The 20,744-nt window shown below is 38.6% G+C and overlaps 1 protein-coding gene across 3 annotated transcripts; it reads left to right on the forward strand.

Moving 5' to 3' along the window:
• Positions 1-8,748: 8,748 nt before the first annotated feature.
• Positions 8,749-14,403, forward strand: LOC149019561 (importin subunit alpha-1-like). 3 transcript variants are annotated; one of them, XM_089153545.1, is made up of 12 exons: positions 8,749-8,862; positions 8,997-9,225; positions 9,523-9,619; positions 9,711-9,802; positions 9,902-10,033; positions 10,117-10,302; positions 10,394-10,557; positions 10,687-10,765; positions 12,113-12,241; positions 12,396-12,523; positions 12,661-13,038; positions 14,026-14,403. In XM_089153545.1, the coding sequence occupies exons 2-11, from the start codon at positions 9,016-9,018 to the stop codon at positions 13,034-13,036; spliced, it is 1,593 nt and encodes a 530-aa protein (XP_089009671.1). In that variant the 5' UTR covers positions 8,749-8,862; positions 8,997-9,015; the 3' UTR covers positions 13,037-13,038; positions 14,026-14,403. The 3 variants fall into 3 exon arrangements, with proteins under 3 accessions (XP_089009671.1, XP_089009672.1, XP_089009670.1); XM_089153546.1 differs by lacking the exon at positions 14,026-14,403 and adding an exon at positions 13,343-13,992 and having other exon boundaries at positions 9,007-9,225; XM_089153544.1 differs by lacking the exon at positions 14,026-14,403 and adding an exon at positions 13,343-13,991.
• The last annotated feature ends 6,341 nt before the right edge of the window (positions 14,404-20,744 follow it).

Here is a 20,744-nt window from a genome sequence, read left to right on the forward strand (position 1 = left end):
CCAAAGCCGAAAATAGGAAAATTGGTTCAGTAATGCACACAGACTCTCGTGCGAAACTTGGACCCTCATATCTAAACCAAAATCTCGATCGACATTTCGATCCGGCGGCTAAAAATGTTTTATTTAACAGCGTTTTGTATTTAATGTGCATGACTGAAACAAGGTCTCGAAAATATAACGAACGTAGATGAAGTGCAGCAGTACAAGGAACGCCAAGCTCAAGTGGCCTAAATTACCTTTAACTCACGTAATTATGCCTAGCCCACAACTTAACAATCTCCAGTCAAAGTGCGACATCTTAATTAGATATCACGTTTCTTTGATTGCCGAAACCAACGAATTGGCGCAATTTCAGTGAGATTTCACCAACTCATACGATAAATTTCGTCCAAAAATCGTAATAAAAAAATGAAGATAATTGAAAAGAACCTCGTTAATTGCTCTATAGTTCCACGTAAGGCAAGTAGCCTGCCTCAAGTCTCAACATCATATCAACATTTATTGCTCAACCACGTCATTAACAAGGCCCAACCACATGGAACCCAAGTTTTGATTTCTGAGCCACTATAGAGAGGAAAATTTTGAAGCTCCAATCACTAACAAGTGCAGACTGCAGAGATGAAGCTCATCGGTGACAGTGTAGCTAGGTAAGAAAAGTTCATCGATCGGTTGACGGTGAACTAGTTTAATTCCATAAATTATTAGTGAAACGAAGCAAGACAAGGGAGGAGGAGAAGAAGAAAACGGAAAACCGGTGATCAAAAAGCAGCGATTTAGGGCTTTGGTGCAAGCAGAGCCATTATTTTCTTCTTCTTCTTCTTGATCAAAAAAATTAAGAAATGAAAAGGGGTTTCTTCTTGTAATCTACTTCGATCTTCTCAATTTTTTTTAGGGCTTTGGTGCGACTAGAGCCATTTTCTTCTTATTCTTCTTGATCAAAAAGTTGAGAAACAAAAAGTTCTTCTGTAATCTGTTAGGTAACAGATATTACGGGTTTTTTCTTGTAGATTTCAAAGATTGAGATGGTTCAAATGAAAGAAAGAGATATCCGACGAAATTTCAGCAATTTTCGCCTGTATTTCGCCAGTTCACCGGAAAATCGCCCCGGCGAGCGATATTTGGTAAATATCGTTTTCACCCCCAATTTTGGTTCGCTACCTTCCGAATTTGAACGAAATTCGCCGATACTTCCCACCTTGTCTCCAATTAACTCTAGTGTGAAATGACCTATTACCCTTCTAATATTAAATTATTATAATATCCTTGATTTTTATATTATACTCAACACTTAGGTGGGTAAAGGGATTTCCTCTTCACTTATATTCTTCATACACCTTGCTAGAACTTCATATCATCAAAAACCGCCACACCCCCTCCCCTTTGGCCACAATCGCCCCCACCTTTTCCCTTGCACTTGAACATCTGAATCGTTTCTTGGAATTTTTGGTAGGATTTCGTTTTAAACCTCTATTAGACCTAGATCCCCAAACTCAACTCTTCAGATTCATGTCAGAATCACCTTCGCATCATGGATCTGTTACCGCTAGAAATCTTTGGAAAAGCTCTAATCAGAAAAGAAGACTTTATTGCTTTTTGAATGTGTTCATGATTAGAGATTTGAATTCATAGTAAGAAGAATCTGCCTAAAACAAAATTTAAATCAGACTAAATTTTGAGAAATAATAGAACTCAACAACCCATGACTCCAACCTAACTCATGACTCCCACAAATCTTTATTTACCCCAACTCTACTTACCGATCACTCAGGGCCAACTCTCCCCCTCAAGTGGGTGAGAAGATGTCTTTGATACCCAGCTTGCAAAAAGAGTCATAAAATGCTTTACTTGATACAAATTTGTAAGCATGTCTACTACTTGGTCTTTAGATCTGACAAAGGGAAATGTGATTACCTTAGATTCCAATTTCTCCTTGACGAAATATTCATCCACTTCAATATGCTTTGTTTGATCATTCTGAACTGGATTTTGTGAGATATCAATTGCAGCTTTGTCATCAAAAAACAATTTCATCTCTAACTAGGGTGGAAAGCCGAGCTCCACCGTCAATCTTCAAAGCCATAATAGTTCGCACATGCCCTTGGCTAACCCTCGAAATTCGGCCTTTGCACTAGACAAAGCCACGACCTTTTGTTTCTTGCTTTTCTAAATAACCAAGTTTCCTCCAACAAATGTAAAATATCCGACAGGAGATCTTCTATCTGAGATAGCACCAGCCCAATTTGCATCAATGTACCCTTTTACTTCAAGATGATCATTTTTTACAAATAATAAGCCTCTTCCTGGAGCTGGTTTCAAATATCTCAAAATTCGGACCACAACATTCATATGTTCCTCATTGGGAACATGCATAAATTGGCTTATCACACTCACAGCATAAGAAATGTCAAGAGGTGTGTGTGACAAGTAGGTTAGACGTCCCACCAACCGTTGATACTTCTCTTTATTTACTAGCATCTGGTCAAAGTACTCACCAAGCTTATGGTTTTGAACTATAGGAGTATCTGTTGGCTTGCAGTCCAACATCCCAACTTCAGCAAGTAGGTCGAGAACGTACTTTTGCTGCTAGGACAAGAAAATACCTTTCTTAGATATAGCCACTTCAATTCCTATAAAATAGTATAGTCCTCCAAGATTATTCATCTCAAATCCCTTTGCTAACCTCCCCTCTAGATCTGAGATTTATTCAAGATCATCTCCCGTGATTATCATATCATCAATGTACATTATTAAGGCAGTTATTTTGCTCCCCCTTCAACTAACAATCAAAGTGTGGTCATAATTGCTTTGAGTGTAACCATACTTTTTCATTGCATAACTAAATCTCCCAAACCAAGCTCATGGTGATTGCTTCAGACCATACAATGATCAATCAAGTCTACACACCACATTTGGGTGGTCTTTGCATCCATACCCAGGTGGAACCTCCATGTAAATCTCTTCTTCTAAGTCACCATGAAGAAATGCATTCTTCACGTCAAATTGATATAAAGGCCAGTCTAAGTTGGTTGCTAGTGACAATAAAATCCTCATTGTGTTTAATTTGACAACTGGTGAGAAAGTTTCCTAGTAGTCCACTCCATATGTCTGAGTGTACCCTTTTGCCACTAATCGTGCCTTATACCTTTCAATGGACCCACCAACTTTTTATTTGATTTTGAAGACCCATCTGCATCCTATAGCTTGCTTCCCCTTTGGGAGTTCTACTTTTCTCAATGTTTTATTGCTTTGTAATGCCTCCATCTCTTATTGCATAGCTTGAGCCCACTTAAGATCCTTCAATGCATCTTGTACTCCCTTAGGAATTTGATTTGTAGAGACACTTAACACAAATGCCTTTAGTGTGCTTGAGAATATTTATGTGGAAACGTAATTAGAGATTGAATATGCTAACCTTTGTTCCTCCACATTTGGTAAACATCTATTATAAGGCTTGCCTCTGTTATGTCTGTTAGGTAATTTATAAACACTAATCTTATTTGCATTTAAATCAAAGGGGATAGGTGAGCTTACCTCATGTGTATTGGCAGGTATTGGAGAGTGAAAGCTTTGAGGGGGCAACTTCTACTGTTGTTCTTCTTCCTATGAGACATTGGTTCTAGGAACACCTGAATCTTCACTAACAATATCCTCCAATTGATTAGAAAGTTGAACACTTGAATCCTCACTAACCATATTCTCCAATTGGTTTGAATGTAATTTTGTACGACCTATAAAATATTGGGGTGCATACTCAATTTTGTCATTTTCCCACCAATTTTTCCTTTCAATGTTTGTTTCCCCCTGAAAGGGATAATTGGGGCTAGAAAAGAACAACTCAGATTCCACAAATGCAACATCCATAGTAACATGGATCTTCTTTGTACTTTGGTCATAACATCGATACCATTTCTGATGAATACCATATCCAATGAACACGCACCGAGTGGCACATGGATCTAGTTTAGTTTGTTGATTTCGATGTGTATGTACATAAGCAACACACTAAAATATTTTTAGAGGTAAAGTCATGATTGAAGGTAGAGTAAGATATTTTGAGAAAGCGTGCAAAGATGTCTGAAAATCGAGAACTCGGGATGGTATGCGATTCATGAGATGAAGAGCATTAATAATAGTAATATCCCAAAACCGATTATAGACATTAACACCAAATAGAAGTGCCCTAGAAGTTTCAAGGATATGTCAATTTTTCCTTTTTGCCACACCATTTGTTGTGGGGTTTAGGTACATGAAGTTTCATGAACAAGTCCACATGTTATAAAAAACTCGAAAGACGTTAATTGATATATTCCCCCCCCCCCCCGGCGTTCTTAGATTAAATAATATGGGGAGAAACACCAAATTGGGTTTGCACCATCATATGAAAACCATGAAAAATCTGATCAACATTGTCTTTATGTTTCATTAAGTAAACCCAGGTAATCCTAGTGCAATCATCATCCACAAAAGTAACAAACCATCGAATACCAGAAACAAAGATAACAGGTAAGGCACCCCACACATCAGAATGTACTAAAAAGTTCTATGCTTTTATTCAACGACACAAGAATGGAAATTCTATGACTTTTTGCAACATGCAAATATCACTTTGTAATTTAGAATCAGACAGTCCACTAAACAATGTTGGGAAAATGCCTTAGATACCCAAAAGATGGATGACCTAACCTATGATGCCACCACCACATTTCTCTTTCTTGATTTGTCAATTTGCTTTGGACATAATGTACTCGATCAGTGTTAAAATCATTGACATAATACAACCCCCCTCTCTTAGTACCACGACCAATAATCTCCTTCGTGAGGATGTCATGAAATAAACAAAAATTATAATACATTAGCATAATACAATTTATATCATCTATCAATTGCCCCACATAGAGCAATCTATGTGATGATGAGGGAACAAATAATGTATTAGACAAGGAAAAAGGTTTGAGTGCAACACTGCTAGCTCCTTTCACTAGATGACCATGACCATTGGCATTATAAATATATGGTTTTGGAGAGGTATGGTGAATAATGTCTACTTCATAAGGTGTCATATGATCCATGTCCCCTTAATCAACTATCCATCCAGTATTCTCACCCTCGTTGGTACTAATAAAAGCATATCCATATCTACCTTCTTGAGTTGAGTTAGATGTTGTGGTGGAGTCTACCTATGGCACCAATGATAGAGGAAGAACACCCTTAGCCAATGATGCCTACCTTGTATCATAGCCTTTTTCTTTGGCTTTAATACTTCCCACCATTCAAGATATCCATGCAGCTTGAAGCAAGTGTCAACAATGTGTTTAGAATCACCACAATGAGTGCACCCACCTATAGTTTGTTTTATTTGTTTCAATCCAACACTAGTTTTGTTGCTTCTTGTATTGGTATTTAGTGGCACAATCTACAGCTTTGTTTGGTTAGAATTAGAATTTAGAGGTCTAGGCTTACCACCTTGTGAAATCATGGCAAAATCCTTTATCGCCTCAGGGTTGGTAAGCATAATAGCTTGGCGTACATAATCCCGAAGAACTAGAGCATAGGCTTGCTCCAATGTAGGTAGTGGATGTATTTGAAGAATATCAACCTAAACATTATCGAGTCGATCATCTAAACCATCAAGAAAGAGGTAAACACGATCTTCTTGGGTAATCGTGTTATACCTCTCAATATCATCAGCACAAGTCATAGGGTTTGGACAACGAAAATCAAATTCATGCCAAAGACCCTGTAGTTCATTGTAATACTTTTCAATTTGGACTACTAGCTTGCTTTAGTCGTGTGATTCGCCGCTTGAGGTCATAAACTTGTGAAGCATGTGTTCCATCAAAAAAGGTTGTTGCCACTGCATCCCATACATCTTTGGCTGTAGGGAGGCAAATAAAAGCTCCAATCAAAGTTGGTTTCATGGAATTAATCAACCAACCTGTGACAATGGCATCATCTATTTTCCACTTTCTAAAAATTGGATTGGTAGGTAGGGGTTGAGGAAAGTCTCCATTGAGATGTCCCAACTTGTCTTTCCTATAGACGTATATCTCGACAACTTGCGATCAAAGTCCATAATACTGGACATTCAATTTGACAGCCAATTGTGTGGATGGTGCTTTAGGATGAGAAGGTGGATGTTGGTTGCTATGAGAATAGGTGTTTCATGACTGCTGTTAAGTTTGCAAGAATAGTTGTTGCAAAAGAGCTTCATAAGTCGTTGGTGGAAGAGTCCCTCTTGAAGGGCCTCTTGTTTGGTTGGATCAACCATGATAACTTCTCTAGGTTTGTGGATTGAATTGCTCTAATATCATGTTACCGCTAGAAGTCTTTGGAAAAGCTTTAACCAGAGAACAAGACTTTATTGCTTTATGCATATGTTCACGATTACAAGATTTGAATTTATAGTAAGAAGAATATACCTAAAGCATAATTTAAATCTGACTATGATTTGAGAAAGAATAGGACTCAACAACCCACGACTCCAGCCTAACTCATGACTACTACATTTCCTTGTTTACCCCAACTTTACTTATCGACTCACTCACACCAACAGCCTAACCCAGCCTCCGCTAACGCACTCCTTGTAAGATAACGTTTCCAACACTATCAGCAGACTTGAGAAGATGATCTGGAGCAGTACTCTCATTGTTAATAAATCTTACAAGTCCCAACTCTCAATTAAAGAGGAAAAATGAATTTCCCATCGTAAGTAGTTCTCAGCAGTAGGACGAACTATAACGAAATTGGTTACATTTAGACTACTAGGATAAGGAAGTAGAGATCGGAGCAAAAGAAGAGGGCAGGACAGAAGTAGATGAGGCCATCTATGAAATCTTTCAAGAAAATAAATAAAAATTTTGGGATCTTCTCACATTGAGACCTATAACATAACTTCAAACCACATAAGTACTTGAAGCATAGCTCTAAATTGCAAAACATAGTATGCAAAAAGAATAGTAGAGATTTGTAGACCAATAAACATATCTCTGAAGTTTCAAGATTGCAAAAGCACAAACAGAGATGCTGAAAATAACTCCCAAAAACAACAATAACAAATCAAAGACGCACAAAACACATGTAGATCTAAAGAATAACTTGGAGAAGAACGCGACAAATTTGATTTCCCTAGAAAAAGAAAAAGCCGAAATATGTTGCAAGGAAACAATAAACTTTATATAAGAAAAGTCTACTGTGACAAACTGACTGATACCATGTGAAGTAAAGTGTTTTATTAGGTATAATGTAGAATATATAGATGTATATATACCTAATACATAAGGCAGAAGATACCATGTGCCTAATGTTTCATGTGTCTCTATGTATAACTATGTGTATGATGCATCAATAAGAGTAACGTTTCTGAGACTCCACCTAAATTGATATATGTTTTATATGATCCATAAGCAGGGGCGAACAACAAAACTTCATTACCTTAATTACTATTGCAGCAAGATGAACATAAAAAGGGGGAGGGAGGTTTGAAATTATAAACCAAAATGAAAGCAAAGTAAGATCAAAGTACATACAGCAAAAACTACAACTGCAAATGCCTCGTTTTGATTGAAGTAAATATCTAGCTATATAAATAAAAAGGTTTACGTTCAAACTCTGATGTTTCATCTTCTTTGCCTAGAGGTCACAGGTTCAGTGTACATGCCTAGGATCACAATGAAATATTTTGTCAATTACACATTTCGAAAGAAAAAGACCCATTGATGAAATAGGGTCCCAAGCATTCTCTTAATTTTGGAAGAGGACCCAAACATAATGGATGAATTAAATGGAGCATCTTTGACACGGGTGGGTGCGGAAAAATCGAAAAATCCCTTTGCAATGTTAATTGGGTATGTGAAGGGCAATATAAACATTTCAGATGAGGAAAAAAGGTACAACCAATAGGTACTCCCTCCACGATTATGGATCACCTCCTAATTGGGGGAGCACATACTGTTCCTCTGATATGATCTCCACCACACACTTGGTGTGAGACCCATGTATGAGTACTAATAAAATATTACAAAAGTCCTTTTTTATAATAGTAAAATGCTATTGTGCCCCTTATTGAAAACGACATAGATAACACGCTTTAGTTTGCGCTCACCTTTTTTATTTGAGCCCCATCAAAGTAGGATTCCTAGTGGGTTTTGCACTAAATTTGTAGTGGAGAAGCGTCAAGGGAGCATTTACACTGCTTCCCTGACGGGGAGGTATTCGAACTCCCGTCCACCATCGACTCATTGAACATTATGCTAGAAACATTTTAAGTAGTGTGGAGAAGATAGAGTCTGGATCCTCTATCTGTCAAGATAGATGTTTATGCTCTCTTCACACCTCTTCACCACATATTATGAGTGATGTTCACCGAAGGCCTATTGGCCACACTTGATTCATTTTGTTATAACACACAAAAGTGGGTCTTGCCTGTTTTCCTCACGGATAAGGATCCGGTCTCGAGAAGATAGAGACATCACTCAAAGAAAAATAAAAGCCAGAAATGCAAGCGTCTATTTTACGGTTTTAACCCCCAAGAGGAAGGGAGATGCGCTAGGGTACCTCATCGACAGTTATAACGACAACTTCCCATATCAAACAATCGTTACAAGGCAAAGGAGGCGCTTAAAGCAGGCGAATTAAGCGACTTCAAATTCAAAATCAGTGGCAAAGTCGTTAATAAATTGATAAAGCGATCCTTTTATATAGTCACCCTAACCCGTTGGTTTCAAACCGCTATAAAAATCTTCTCCAAAATACCAGAATTTACGAAAAGGCGAAAATTAAAAACCCTTCTCGGTCTGAAGTTTGATCTTATACTGACGCTCTCTCGTCTTCCCTCTTTTACTCTCTTCAACAGTCGCTAATTAGGTGACTCTTCTTCTCTAATCCCTTTATGCTTTGTCACTCTTATCTGTTCATTCGTCTAGGGTTTTGCTTTGTTTGCTTTTTTCTCCTTCGTTTCTTCTAGCTGATCTAGGCTCACGATTGTTGTATGCTGTTAGGGTTTCGTAGATCGCAGCCATGTCTCTTAGACCTAACGCCAGAACTGAGGTTCGTCGCAACCGATACAAGGTTGCCGTCGATGCAGATGAAGGCCGGAGAAGGAGGGAAGACAACATGGTCGAGATCCGGAAGAACAGAAGGGAGGAAAGCTTGCAGAAGAAGAGAAGAGAGGGTATGCAAGCACAGCAATTTACGACCGCGATTCACCCATCTGCCGTTGAAAGAAAGGTGTGTAATTTAATCGCCTCCTGAATTCGGTGCTTTGATCGTTTCCACTGATGGCAGCTATGCGTCGGTGAGGATATGGACGTTAGTGTTTCATTTTGATCCCTGATTATAGTAATTGTTGAGTTTTCCTGACCTTTTTGTGTTACTATACGTTCGATTCGTTTCACTTTTATTTGCTGTTAGGGTAGATTATTTTGGAAAGTTTGCTTTATTTGACCTTTTTTTTGACCCTGTATGGAATTGATTAGGCTTTCGTTTATTATTCTTATTGATTGGAATTTGTTTTTCCAATTGCAGTTAGAGAGCCTTCCCACAATGGTTGCTGGTGTTTTATCTGATGAAAGTAGTTTACAGCTTGAGGCTACTACGCAGTTCCGTAAACTGCTCTCAATAGGTATTGAGTTCATTTTGGGGGTTTTATCTCATGTTTTGGGTTTTCCTTTACTTATAAATGCTTTAATCTTTTTCCTTAACGGTTTCTGTAGAGCGCAGTCCACCCATTGAGGAAGTTATTCAATCCGGTGTTGTTCCTCGCTTTGTTGAGTTTCTTATGAGGGAAGACTTTCCGCAGCTTCAGGTACATGATACTATGATAAACGATCTTCCACATTTCTAATTTGAATTTTAAATTCCTCAACGTTTGCATACTTAATTTGGACATTCTTTTACTGAATAGTTTGAAGCGGCTTGGGCTCTCACAAACATTGCCTCAGGAACCTCGGAGAATACAAAGGTTGTAATTGATTTTGGGGCTGTCCCAATCTTTGTGAAGCTTCTTGGTTCTCCTAGTGATGATGTTAGGGAACAGGTAGATTACCATGACCCCCCTTCTCTATTTTACAATAAGTTAATAAAGTATGGGCTTTTTGAGGAACAACGGTGAATGTGTAGGCTGTTTGGGCACTTGGAAATGTTGCGGGTGATTCCCCTCGATGTCGAGATCTTGTTCTTAGTCATGGGGCTTTGATTCCATTACTTGCACAGTTAAATGAGCATGCAAAGCTTTCTATGCTCAGAAATGCAACGTGGACACTGTCAAATTTCTGCAGGGGCAAGCCACAGCCTCCGTTTGAGCAGGTTACTCATTTTTATTGTCCTGTTTTGTGCCTTTTAAGAAACTTCTGAATGAGTTTCTGTTTTATAACTGTTCTTTAAATACATGGTGCAGACTAAGCCTGCCCTTCCGGCTCTGGAGCGTCTTATTCATTCCAATGATGAAGAAGTGCTGACAGATGCATGTTGGGCACTCTCATATTTGTCTGATGGTACAAATGATAAAATCCAAGCTGTCATTGAAGCTGGTGTCTGTCCCAGGCTTGTAGAGTTATTGCTGTAAGTCTCTTTATATTCGTTCACAAGAAGAGAAAAATTGCTTCCATGACACTAACATTTGAACACAAACATGCATTCAAATGAACTTTTATTTGCACAGCTTAACCTTCATCCTTCGTTTTCTGTCAGGCATCCGTCTCCTTCTGTGTTAATTCCTGCCCTTCGGACAGTTGGGAATATTGTCACTGGTGATGATTTACAGACTCAGGTATGATTAGTTGGATGGTGTTATATTATTGGTCAACAGTCAAAATCTTATCATGTGTTTGGAATTTAGTTTTTGAAGGGGGGAAGAAAACTTGACATGTCACTTTATGCATTAAAAATTCATACTTTTGTGTAGTGTTTTACTCTGTTTGATTTTTCAAACTTGATAAACTTTATGTACAATTTCTTAGCTTGTATGGAAACCATCATCTTGTTCTTTTCATCTTCTTCTTCTTCTCTTTTCTTTTCTTTCTTTCTCTCTCTCTCTCTCTTTTGTTTTGTTTTGTTTTGTTTTGTTTTGTGGGTTGGGTGGTGGGGGTTAATTTATATGCATATACCTGGTATATACCACAAATTATTCCCACGTGAAATGTTTACTTATCTACTTCTGTGGTGGTACTTTTGTTAACATTCTACTTGATTTTATAATGTGAAAAGATCTCTAGTCCTTGCATGTGCTTTTGTATTGTTTTTGGTGATTTTATGAGTGCTGTGATAATGTTGATGACAATATGATTACTTGGTAACTGCTGACTTTCATTTGATAATTGGGTTTTGATGCATAGTTTGTAGAGGATCTGTAGTTTGGATTTTCTTAGAGGGGATATTGTTTCTTGACCTTCCAACAACTTATTCCTAATTGGTGGTCATTGCTGCATTGCTGTTCATGATGCCTTCCCATTATGATGGTCTCTCAATATTCATATCTGATGCCAAGTCAGGTTTTACACGTTCTATTCTCCCTGATAGTATGAAACATCCATGTCCATGAATATATTCCAGTCATAGATATGACTCTCATGCTATATTAGAGAAATGTTGTGTGTCAAGTCCTTTCGTGTTGGGAATCTTGAACCAAGTGGGTTTTGACAATGAATTATTATTTTTTTGGTTTCAAGACTTAATAGCTGGTAAGGATTTAGATGTTGGAAACTCTTGTAAGCAGCCTATGGTAGATATTGTTTCTCTCTTGTTGTTACCCCTAGGCCATGATGGGAACTGATGAATAGTAACAGCTTCCCCTATGCTGCTGAGACTATTTGTTTTTACCGATAGCTACGTTGAACTAGGAAATTGCCTAGTCTGCCGACTAGTGCAATCAATCTGATTGTATTTTAGGTGCAGTTGTTGGAAAGAGAATATTCTTTTTGGAGGTTGTAGATGTACTGACGTAATCCACATGTTTTACATTCAATTCTTCATCATTTTATTGGTTAATATTGGGCATCTTAAAAGCCATTTATCTTTCTTGTCCACCTTTTCTGTCTTAACAAATAATAAGGTCTTGTGATTTATTTTTCTATCAAAAGACTTAAATAAGTTGTTCTCTGCACTTTATCCCCTCCAGTTTATCATCAACCATCAAGCTCTTCCCTGCCTTTTGAATCTGTTGACACACAATCATAAGAAGAGTATCAAGAAGGAAGCTTGTTGGACAATATCAAACATCACTGCTGGAAATAAGGACCAGATACAGGTAGTTAAGTTTTACATTAGATGTTGTATTTTTAGAAAGTTTTGGAACAAAGACATAATTGTGAAAGTGGTAATATTACCAGTTTCCAAATCTTAAAATGTCTAGGGTATCTGTTTTTTATTTATATAATCTCTTTGGTATTGTGCTTGTGCAGGCTGTGATTGATGCTGAAATCATTGGTCCTCTTGTCCACTTGTTGCAAACTGCTGAGTTTGACATTAAAAAGGAGGCAGCATGGGCAATCTCAAATGCAACCTCTGGTGGTACTCATGATCAGATCAAGTAAATCTCCTTTCTTTCTTTTTTTTTCTTTCTTCTTCTTCTTTTTTTTCTTTTCTTTCTTTTGTTTTTTGGGTTGCAAGTTTCCTATTGTGCACTCCTAATACTTGAAATTGTTCAATATTTTTTCTGGGGAATAGGTATCTAGTAAGCCAAGGTTGTATCAAACCTTTGTGTGATCTCCTCATCTGTCCAGATCCGAGGATTGTCACTGTGTGTTTAGAAGGGCTTGAAAACATCTTGAAGGTTGGTGAGGCTGAAAAGAACTTAGGCAACACTGGAGGAGTTAATCTTTATGCCCAACTGATTGATGAGGCTGAGGGATTAGAGAAGATTGAAAACCTACAGAGCCATGATAACACTGAGATCTATGAGAAAGCAGTGAAAATTCTCGAGACATATTGGCTGGAGGAGGATGATGAGACATTGCCCCCAGGTGATGCTGCTGCACAACCTGGTTTCCGTTTTGGTGGAAATGAACATCCTGTTCCTTCTGGTGGTTTCAACTTCAGTTAGAGGTATGTTTACTGTGGTATTCAACTTCGTCTTTTTATATTCATGTGATCTTTTGGTAGAAAATAGAAACACGGTTAGCAATCAAACCATTTCTATGAACCCATGATAGATACAGCTAGTCCCATCTTTCTGAGTCCATGATCCCATGGATGGGCTGGACAACATCCATGGGAGTTGTGCAAATTCACTATTTACTTCACCACCAGTATTTTGCTCTAGTTTGTTGGAGAGATGTTTTGAGGCATATTACTTTCTTGCTTGCTGATGCATTTCACTAGATAGATGACTAATGTGTAACATATACAGGACTATGGAATGGTGGTCTGATGATGCAAGAAATCCAGGTTGCGGCCAATGAGGATAGATGTTGGGGTAGGGTCGGGTCGGGGAGAGGTCCTCACGTTGTCGTCGTCGTCAGGTTTCAGTCCTGGTCGGTCCAGTCTCAGGTCTGGTTCAGGAGGTGCCATCGGGGTCAGTTATACGGTGGTCTAATAAAGGGGCCAAGGAATTATAGTCGGCATTGGTGTGCTGTTTGCGTTCTATACAGTGGGATTTTGCTCCTTAATACCAAGGTGGCCCCTAGAAAAATTTCAGTCGGAGTCCGAATTTTATTTTTCCTCTGTTTTTCTCACGTGTAGTTTAAGTAGCCCTAGTCGAATTGTGTCTTTGTGTATTGTTACGGGGTGATATTTGATAGTCCCAACATGTTTTGCCTGGTGTACATCGAGGAGAAAAAAGAAAGGTAGAGAAAAGGAAAGAAGCTTATTTGTTGCGAGGTTTTCAGCAAAATGGTTATTGATATTTTTCATTCCTTAATTGGTACCAGTTTTTTCTTGTTATGAATGAACTTTTTTTTGAACTTTTTATTTGGGGATTAAGCATGCAAATTAGAAATGGTGGTTGTGATTTGGTGAGGGTTGAGCTTATTGCTATGGAGCGTGCGTGTGTACGGGCACTGTGGTTCATTCTAATCTCAATGATTGATGCAGACACATCAAGGTGCGTACAGACCCAGCTGTGAGTTGCCAAGCAATATGTAGTACATGATATTAATCATTTTGAGCGCCCAGGTTCAATGTCGAATGGATCACACAGAAAAAGAAAAAAAAGGTAGGGTTCGATGCCATAGAGAATATTCTATGATGTTTACCAAAAAAGAAAAGGGGAAAATTCCATAGCAAGGTACGTGTCCCTTCCTAATTGGGGTGTTAGAGAGAGAAATGGGCATGTGGCGGAAATGGCAGCCAAATATCTAACCAATAAATCTCTTCAATTTCAACCAGGGATTCTTGTTTTACTTCATCTATCCTCTGCGCTCTGGTTTGTCACGTTTCTATGGTTGTCACGCTTGTGGGTTGAAGATACATGTTTGGCAAGCATGCCACACGATTCGTTTGTTTTTTTTCTTTCGTTCTTGGGATATTCAGTTAACAGGGATCATTAGAAAACCACAAACGGAATCTTTGTTTCATTACTAATTCAGAAACACCACCAAAAAAAAAAAAAAAAAAAGAAAAGGATCATACAAAAGATTATTTGAACAGGGTGAGATTTTCTTGATCCTAGAGCTTACTCACCTTCATTTAATGAAATTTGTATTTATTTTTTATCTGAAATTTTGGAATTTCTAATGAGAATGCAATTAAGAGTTACATTACAGGCGTCTTAGCATTTACATTTCACAGTAAGCAAACAAATTCTGGACTATTAAATTAGTTTTGCATTCTATGGTAAAGGATATTGAGTTCTGGAAACATCGATATACAGGTAACTCTTGCCCAAAAATCAAAATCAGTATTGGGAATTTCTGCAAAGCCTTTAGAATTAGCTCTGGTTCTCTGTGCTCTCTAACATGAAGGTCGTTATTAGAACGAAGTCCAGTAAGTTTCTTCTTTCCTGCATTTTTGAGCAAATTCATATAGTTAGTTCTCATTGTTGATAGAAAAAAGAAACCCAAAAAAATAAGCCAAAAAAATGCCAAAAATGCGAAACTCTCCATCTCTCAGCGATGAAGATGACAACGAGTCATCAACCCCGTTCTTCTGTTGGTGATTGGTGGAGGAATTCAAGGAACAAGGTAAGCAAAAGGTAAAATTATCCTAACTATCCAACATCACTCCCAGGCTCAAAGTTGTAAAGGATAAGTCTCTGAATTCAAATTCAAATCCACCGTAACTAGTTCTATCCTCGATTGATCGTATTTCCACTGATCAAGAAAAGTTTGAGTTATAGTTTAAGTATCAACAAGTTGTAGATTTTGATTGTAACCAAGTTGTAGTTAAAATTCAAATATTTGAATTATAATTCATATAATATTAATATACATCTCCCACTCACTAATCTAAGTGTGGAAGAATTCTTTCTCAAACGAAATTCTAATTTGGTATCAGAGCAATTCTATTATTATGCAACCAATGTCTTCAATTTTAAGATTCAAGTTTATCAATTTGATGGTGTCAAGGAATATGAATATTTTGATTATTTTTTTTAAAGAGAAAGGCATATCTCATCAGCATTCATGCCCACACACTTTTGAATAGAATGGGAGAACGGAATGGAAGCATAGACCTATAGTTAAAACAGGCCTTGCTCTTATGGCTCGTGCTTCACTCCCCCTTATTTATTGGCCAGCCGCCTTTGAAACGGTCATCTTCTTAATTAACAGAATGCATACACTGGTACTTGGGAGTAAATCTCCATTTCAGGTGTTATATCACAAAGATCCAGATCTTTTATTTCTCAGAATCTTCGGATGTGCATGTTTTTCTTGGTGTTGTGGATGATATGTAACCCGAGAACCCCCTCGAAAGGAAACACATATCCACTCGGGTAAGACTTGAAGAGCCCCTCGGGACGAAACATATACCCACTCGGGTAAGACTTGAAGAGCCCCTCGGGAGGAAACACATACCCACTCGGGTAAGACTTGAAGAGCCCCTCGGGAGGGAGACACACACCCACTCGGGTAACTGTGCTCCCTTCCCTCGGGAGACTCAGAGAACCCTTTCGGAAGAAATCACATACCCACTTGGGAAGGTGCGTATTATCCCCTCGGGAGCTATGTTTGAGAAGAGTACGAAAGGTAAGAAGGCCTTTAATACTAAGTCCAAGAGTGACGTTGAAGATGACCAAGTCAAAAGGGTTAGTTACAGATAACTACTCAACATATCCGTTTCGAGACTTGGGGAAATGGATAAGCGAATACCGGCTCTATCAGGGCCCGCCAAAGAAGGAAGTGTGCTTCTTAAGATCTCTAGCCCAGTCTTCAACAGAATAGGCGAAATACAAGGAGACGCCGCCTCCAGATATTCTCTATATAAACCTTCATTCTACAAGGAGAAAGGTACGGGATTCACTTTACCATTATTCTCTACGCCTTGAGAATCCTCTCAAGGTCTTCTATTGTTGCCTAGACTAACTTGGGCGTCGGAGGTGGTTCCCCGGCCAATACTAGGCCCGCCCGTTCTTGTTTTCTTTGTGAGTGCAAGCATCTCAGCTATTCCTATTCGGTTGTAGAAGTCTTCAAGTGGTCATCCAAGTATCCGGCTCTCGAAGAAGTTCTAGACACAACACTTGGTTACGGCCTTATAACAAAAACAAGCTGCAATATTGTTCCAGGCAATATATCTTTCTTGGATACAGTAATTCACACAAGGGGTATATATATGTTATGATCCAACTATTGGCCTATCTTACATCTCTAGATATGTAGTTTTTGAGGAAACCAAGTTTCCCTTTGCAATTCAACCTCTTAACCACCCTTCTTGCTCTCACTCCACTCCCACCATAGTTAGCTGATAATCTCTTTTCAAATTTAAATTCAAATTTTGAAATCTCCCATCCCACCCAAACTTTGAATTCAAATTTAAATTTTAAACTCTCCTTTCCCAGCAGAAATTCAAATTCAAATTCAAAATTTGAAATTTCAGAAACTCTATCTCAACTTCTCCTTGCACCCAAAACCTTAGCCCATAACCCACCCAAAACTATAGCCCATAACTCACTTGCACCATCCCAACCAACTCAACCTCAACCTTACCATGTGCAAACTCAATCCAAAACGGGTCATCCTAAACCCATCTCTAAACTGAACCTCCTAGTCACCTCTTTTGTTGATAATCCTTAAATAGAACCCACCTCATATACCACTGCCAGTAAAGACCCCAAGTGGAGGCTTCCTATGAGTGACGAATTTGATGCTCTCTTACGTAATGGTACTTGGAGTCTAGTTCCTCATCAGCCCCACATGAATTTGATTGGAAATAAATGGGTTTACAGAATCAAATGAAACAGTGATGGCTCTATTTCACATTATAAAGCTCGTTTGGTCGCCAAGGGATTTCATCAACGTGAAGGAATTGTTTATTTTGACACTTTTAGTGCTGTTGTCAAACCTACTACCATATGCTTGATTCTATTGAGTTGCCCAAGGATTGACTCTTCGCCAATTGGATGTTCAAAATGCATTTTTAAATGGTGAATTATCTGAAGAGGTTTACATGGTTCAACCACAGGGTTTCATTGATCGAGAGAGACCTACTTATGTATGTCACCTTCAGAAAACTTTATATGGTTTAAAACAGGCCCCTAGGGCATGGTCTCATCGGCTTGGCAGTTATTTACTCACTCTGGGATTCTCACAGTCTTCATCTGATACGACACTATATTTTCTTACTTCAACACATCAAACAATCTATCTTCTTGTATATGTGGACGACATTGTCCTCACTAAATCTAGTTCTTCTGAGGTTGATTCTGTCATTATGGCCATTAGCAAAGGAATTCGCTATCAAAGATCTTGGTGACTTAAACTACTTTTTAGGGGTCAAGGTCATTCGCTCATCTCATGGTTTACATCTTTGCCAGTCAAAATATTCTTCAGATCTTTTGCGAAGGACCAATATGCATGAAGCAAAATTAGTAGCAAACCCGACCTCCATCACCAAAGCAACCACTGAGGAACCTCCCCTATATGATGATCCATCCCAATATAGAAGTACAAGTGGGTGCCCTTCAGTATTTGACTCTCACACGCCCTGATATAACATTTGTTGTCAATAGGGTTTGTCAATATATGCATCGCCTTACAATTAATGATTGGGCTGCAGGTAAGCGAATTCTTCGTTATCTAAAAGAGACCCCATCCCATGGAATTCTATTTCAGCCAACAAGTAATCTTTCTCTCATTGCCTTTAGTGATGTGGACTGGGCCGGTTCAACTATTGATCGATGATCTACAAGTGGCTACTGTGTCTAATTGGGCTCTAACTTGATCTCTTGGAGTTCCAAGAAACAACCCAACTTGTTCTTGAATCGGAGTACAAAGGGGTTGCTAATGCTACCGCCGAGCCGGTTTGAACTTGGTTGGGGTTGTCACTTCTGCACCAACTCTATACTGCGATAATATTGGAGCTATTTACCTTGCTACTAATCTGGTCTTTCATGCATGAACCAAACACATCGAGATTGACTATCATTTTGTTCGTAAACAAGTCGCCACAAAAATCTTTCAATCCGATTCGTTCCCATAGGAGACCAAATTGTAGACATTCTCACCAAAGGCTTATCTGCTCCAAGATTCAAAATTTTAAAGTCCAAGCTCACTGTCTGTTTTCAACGAATGACCGGGGAGTGTAAAGGATAAGTCTCTGAATTCAAATTCAAATTCAAATCCACCTAGGTCTATCCGATCTTATCTCAATAATTTGAGTTATGGTTAAAGTATCAATAAATTGTAGTTAATTCAAATATTTAAATTGTAATTTATATAATATTAATATACATCTCCCACTCACTAATCGAAGAATTCTCTTTTAAACCAAATTCTAACGAAAGTCCCGAGGGAAATGGAGCTACTCATGGTTTTAATTGCTTCACAAGGTCTTGAGCTTCGCCGCAAGCTCTTCAATTACCAATCTGGCGATTTTTGGCTACCCACTGGAGGAATCGACAAGGAAGAGATGGAAATTTCTCCAATTATCACAATTCTCTTATTAGTGGGCTCCTCTGGTTCCGGGAAAAGCTCGCTCATAAATTTTGATGTACAGTGTTCTGGGTCGTTCGGGCGTCATTTCTTTCGCTCAGACTTCAGGTTAGTGCAGTCGTGCAGATGCGTTAGTGTCGAAATCTGACATATCGATTCTATATTCTGACTTACATTAATGGGTTTTTCGTCTCGCCACGAAACTCCTGCAATTATACGACCATGTTAATGGAGGAGCACAACGTTTTGAGATCAATGCGAAGTGGGTTCTGCGCGTTTGATTCGCCGGGACTTGATTTCAATCAAATGAACGAAGTCTTGAGCGTTTGTCAGGGTGGTTGATGGATGGGGTTTATCATCACCAGCCCTGTTGGGAAATAGAAGACGAGGCTTTGAGTACTCAAGGTAAGCTGATACCTCTCAGGGTGTCACCACCGTCAAGGTTCAGAAAGAGGAGAGTCAATTGCACCATAAATGTTGCAGAGGTCTACCAAGCTTTTCAGAAAGGCGATTCCAAACCTCTCGAGGCCACGAAAGAGATCTTCAGCTGTCCTGCGATGAGAAAATGCAATAAGCTCTCACACTGTATTCTCTGTCAGACATTTCGTCGAACACTTTTTGGTAATTAAACAAACAACGCCAACACAAGCTTCTGGGTGTGCAGATGAGAACCCAATCTTAATATTGACATATGGAGACATAATGTCGATCGAGGAGAGGATAGAGTGACGAATTAAGATCTGCGAGTATCTGGGTGTATCAGAGACAAGCCGTGTGGTGTATACGATATTGTCTGCTTGACAGAGCACAGGATCCTTGCAGATGAATCTGATCCTGTGACGGCCTACGCTCTGGCTGAAGCCGTTTATACATATTGTTCGACAGAGCCACCTTCCGAAGCAGAACCTCAGCCATTCGTTACTGCTCGCCTTTTCATGGCTTCTCTGCAAAATCTCTTCCTTTTTCGCTCTATTGTCTTCCCTTTTATCTAACCTCGGTAGGAAGGCTCGTTATTTAGGAGAGCATGGCTAACCTGCCATGCTTAGAAGCCTTTAAAAAGTGTATCTTTTAGATACATTGATCAAATTTATTTTTGAACCGCAGCTTGAGGTGTTGTAGTATAGTTCCATCCCTGGTTTTCCTCTGAATCTGATGTAGATTTAAAAACAGGGATTCATGTTGAAGTACCCACTAAAGAATCCAGCCGATGGAAGCTCGAGTGGGCTTTCCAGAGATGATCCACTGCTTGCAAGCTGTAATTATATATTTTTTTAAACTCTATAAACTCAAAAAGAGACGACCAAAGCATCGTTAGAACTACTTTTTAAATGCTAAATGCATCGTTAGAAGAGAAGATACATTTATGATGTTATCTGACAAAACATATAAAAGGATGGAAGAACTCAAAAACAAACTATTTTTGGGCATGATCTCATGTTACCGAGGAGCTAGGTTGAGTCACAGTTTCTAAGCTCAGTTACATATACAATATTGTAATTTCCAGAAGAAGAAGAACTGATTCAACTGAAGAAGAAGAAGGAAATACACTACTTTTATATTTTTATAAAGAATACCTGAGCACTATAAGACTGTCAGAGAGTTCCATCCCTTTCTTTTGTTCTTTCTTCTTTATTTTGCCCATTTCGTTTTTGGATTTAAAGAGAGACATGAGACTTTGAAGATTCTATCAAAACATCAACACGCTCATGGCTCAACTTTCCATGA

Source organism: Hakea prostrata, chromosome 4, assembly GCF_041222555.1.
Source record: "Hakea prostrata isolate BN-2017 chromosome 4, UWA_Hpros_2, whole genome shotgun sequence".
Taxonomy (NCBI): Eukaryota; Viridiplantae; Streptophyta; class Magnoliopsida; order Proteales; family Proteaceae; genus Hakea; species Hakea prostrata.